The sequence below is a fragment of the Monopterus albus genome, unplaced genomic scaffold (assembly GCF_001952655.1).
Source record: "Monopterus albus unplaced genomic scaffold, M_albus_1.0 scaffold40.1, whole genome shotgun sequence".
In the NCBI taxonomy this organism is placed as follows: domain Eukaryota; kingdom Metazoa; phylum Chordata; class Actinopteri; order Synbranchiformes; family Synbranchidae; genus Monopterus; species Monopterus albus.
The window spans coordinates 2,512,132-2,516,184 of record NW_018127920.1 but is presented as its reverse complement, the minus strand read 5'-3'; the positions used below and the strand labels follow the sequence as shown (position 1 = coordinate 2,516,184).

At 41.0% G+C, this 4,053-nt stretch overlaps 1 protein-coding gene across 1 annotated transcript; it reads left to right on the top strand.

Annotated features, from left to right (window-relative positions):
- Positions 1–736: 736 nt before the first annotated feature.
- Positions 737–4,047, top strand: LOC109959690 (LIM domain transcription factor LMO4). The gene is made up of 5 exons (XM_020599260.1): positions 737–1,117; positions 1,718–1,956; positions 2,096–2,192; positions 2,602–2,760; positions 3,516–4,047. Exons 2-5 carry the CDS (start codon positions 1,742–1,744, stop codon positions 3,522–3,524), a joined length of 480 nt encoding a protein of 159 aa, XP_020454916.1. The 5' UTR covers positions 737–1,117; positions 1,718–1,741; the 3' UTR covers positions 3,525–4,047.
- Positions 4,048–4,053: the final 6 nt, after the last annotated feature.

Genomic DNA, 4,053 nt, shown 5'->3' with positions numbered 1-4,053 from the left:
CCTGTGTAAAGTAATTTTAAACTACAAACCCAGTGACTGATTAGAGATACTGATTTAAGTTTAAGATACTGATGCATCTTAAATTAAGTTTGTGACTTTTGTGAAATTTGCTTTTTGATTATTTCTTCATGTGCAAATGTAGCTGAGTGTAAACTGAAGAAGGCATGGAAGAAATGTCTGTGGATTTTCTCCCTGTGCTCATGTTGACAATTTAAACTAAATAAAAAGGCACATCTAAATGGTTTGACTCTGCAATGATAATATCAATAATAATAATAATCATTATCATCACTATTATTATTAGCTTTTATTTAATAGCCTAATTACCCATTTAGGCTATTGAAGCTCATCATCTTATAATTGCTTAAAGAAATGACATTTTGGCAGAAGATAACTGAGAAAACAGTTTCATTTATTTTATTTACAATTCAGTGCTCAATTCTGATTAACTAAGCAATGTTGTACTTTTATGAACGTCTTTCAACGCCTTTCTACTTTGTACACTTAGTTTAGGTGTCGATGATGTATGACAAACATAGAAGCACAGGCCGGAATTTTTTTAAATAGCTGTTTGTTATGTCAATGCACACACTCAGTGGTAACCTTCGGGGAGCTAAGGCACGTGAATGTGCATATTAATCAGCCCCTATAAACTCATAAATCACTTTGACTGTGGACACGCCCCCTGCTCTCCTATTGGCTGCTGCACGCTTCATCTCGGCTGCGTCTCCTTTTGGTAATTTAAATAGCCCCTTGCGCATTTTGATGAATAGTGTCGCTGTCAAATGCATTAGAAACACATCAAGGCGTGTTGATAGTCAGACAGCTGCAAGGGAGAGGAGCGGAAGAAAAGCTGCGTCCTGTCTCCTCTTCATGGTTACATGTAGTTATTTATCAGCGGAGCTGGATGTAGGGGAGAGTTTGTTCAACTGTTACCGTGAGCGTGCTGTTCCGGGGTTAACGTTCTGTTTCTTTGCCTTTTTTCTGGAAAGCCATGGAGACCAGAACATGTCAAGTCTAAGTGAGGTTTTACTACTCTAAGTGTGTCTAGGTTCTTGTACATATTTTTCCGCCTTGTCAAACTTCAACGCAGGAGGGAAACCTTTGGCTCGATCAGGTAAAATGGCCTTCCTTTTTCCTTTTTTTCGCTCCGCGCGCGCATTTCTGCGTCTCCTTCTTGTAAACAGCATGCCGGTTAAGATAAAAACAATGTTGTGTGAAGGTTAAGACTATAATTGTAATGTAAGGGAATACTTTTACAATGCTTCTCATATTACATTTAGTCTCAAAAGTCCCATTTGATGACTTTCCCCTTTTATGTGGTGCCTTCTGTGTAATGAAGATGTGTAAATCTCTAATATTCGTTCTTGTATTGATCAGTAGGTTAATATTACAAGTCTTGGTGTTTTTAGTCGGTTGCAGTCATGCAGAAGCCCACTGTACGTTTGTCAGAGCAAGTGTTAACGACTAGTGTGTGTGTGTGTGTGTGTGTGTGTAGTGACTTCACATACAGCAGCACTACTATAAACTCCTATTTGTAATTACAAGTAAATATATTTTGTTCAGAAATTATTCATTTAAGAAGGTTACATGAGACATTGTAAAAGGAGACAGCAGTAGCCTGTTTATATTGTCTTAAAAAGGCAGTAAAGTAAACATAGCTGGGTCTTGCCCTTACACCTGCCTCAGTTGTCAAACCTCTATCCTGTATTTCTAGGAGCCCCTGAGGACCCACATCAGCATGGTAAACAGCCAAGCATCAGGCGTACCGCCCGCCTCCAGGTCTTGTGCAGGATGCGGTGGGAAGATTGCTGACCGCTTCCTACTCTTCTCCATGGAGCGCTACTGGCACACTCGCTGTCTCAAGTGCTCTTGCTGCCAAGCCCAGCTGGGGGACATTGGCACCACCTGCTACAGCAAAGGGGGCATGATTCTGTGTCGGAGTGACTACATCAGGTGAGAGGAAGGAAGCGGTAGCACAAGAGGAGGGAGGAGGAGGGGGAGGAAGGGGAGGAAAGGAAGCTGCTAGTTTTTCTATTTTGGAGTATGTACAGACTGAGTACAGCTTGAGCAATCTGTGTTTTTGTGTTTGCAGACTGTTCGGGCACAGCGGGGCGTGCAGCGCCTGCGGCCAGTCGATCCCAGCCAGTGAAATGGTGATGAGGGCACAGGGAAATGTTTACCACCTCAAGGTAAATCCCAAGCTCTCACATCAGCGTGCTTTGTCTCCCGCTGCTTGTTTGACAGAAACATCTGGGATTTGGTGAGCAGAGACTGTAAGACAGGAAGGTGTGCCCCCTCAGTATCAGCAGAGAAAGAAAATGTGCCCTCCATCTTTTGTTGTTTAATGTAGACACTTTGTTTGATTTATTTTTATGCTTACACCAAATTAGACTGCAGTGTTTTTATATTTTAAGTAATGTTTATCCATCCAGGTTTGGTCTTTCATACTAGGTGCCTTCACTTGCAAAACTGTTTGTGAGAAAAATGAGGTTAGTTTAGGCTGATATCATGTCTATATTATATTAATGTGCTTTATTGTGTTACTTCCCACAGAAAAAACTAGTCTGAATCTGATCCATTTCTTTGGTTTCTCTGCAGTGTTTCAGCTGTGCCACCTGTAGAAACAGACTGATGCCTGGTGATCGTTTCCATTACATCAACGGTACGATCTTCTGTGAGCACGACCGACCCGGCGCTGCCTTGCTCAACAGCCACCTGCCTCCACTCCAGAGCAACTCTGTGCTGACAGACCAGAAGGTAATTAAAGGGCTTGCTGATGTGACACTACAGAGTCGTTTATATTTACAGAAGAGCGTAAACTCTCCTCACATGAATACCAGTGTGCTGTAGTATAAACAATAAAATCTGTTGATTTTCCTCCTGGGGGATTTGACTGTCGTAGCAGGACATGCTGTTCCTATGAAGAAAATGATCTTATAATGTGAATCCTGAAAAGTTAGGGGTGCCATTTTCATAATGCAACCAAGTGTTTACGCTACACTGTGTCATTGCAGAAACTATTATGAGAGGCTGAAAAATAGCAGTATTAAGAATGAGTCTAAACACTCAGCTGACACTACAATGCTCTTCACAACTAGTGTATTGTAATCTAAAAATGTTTTTTGTCAATTTGTGTATTGTGAGATGAATTAATTCATAATTGCAGAAACTATTATGAGAGGCTGAAAAATAGCAGTATTAAGAATGAGTCTAAACACTCAGCTGACACTACAATGCTCTTCACAACTAGTGTATTGTAATCTAAAAATGTTTTTTGTCAATTTGTGTATTGTGAGATGAATTAATCCACAATATTATTATTATTATTATTATTATTATTATTATTATGATGTGTCTGAAAGCTAAAAATAACAAATTTAAAGGTAAGAAGGAAACGAACAAAAACCCAGCTGTGAGGCTTTGTGTTGTCACAAGCAAAAGGCCATACAGTTGAACCTGAAATGTGTGTTGTGGTAGGGACCCTAACCCTGTCGGCTCTCTGTGATCTGCAGGTATGCTGAGGGGCAGGAGCGCAGTGTTTTGTTCTCGCCTTTTCTTCCTAACTTCACTTCTCCTTGGTGCACTCTTCTTCTCCTGCTACTGTTGCCATTGTTGTGGATTCTCATCACTGACCTGCTTCCCTTCTCCAGAGAGGATGCAGTTGCACACCAAGATGTCCCGTCTGTCACCGTATCAGAGACTCTGTGTACTGCATACAAACTCACATTTATGTTGTGCTCAATGTTAAAATGGTCCCCGCATCATACAGACACTTACAGTATACGTATGTGAACTGAACCGTTAAAAGGCTCCTTCAGGAATAACCGAAAGCTGGAGGAAAACGATGATGGTGGCTAGCGCCAACTGGGAACATGAACAGAAGATGCTGGAATGAAAGTTTGATGGGCTGCTGTAAAATGACTGTCAAAGCTTTGCTTATGCCATGTGGCATTGTTACCCCTGATGTTAATGAACTCTTGATCTTTCTCTTGTATATGTTAATATGAGATCATACACAGGTTTGAATGTAGACGATGGGTATCTGACAGT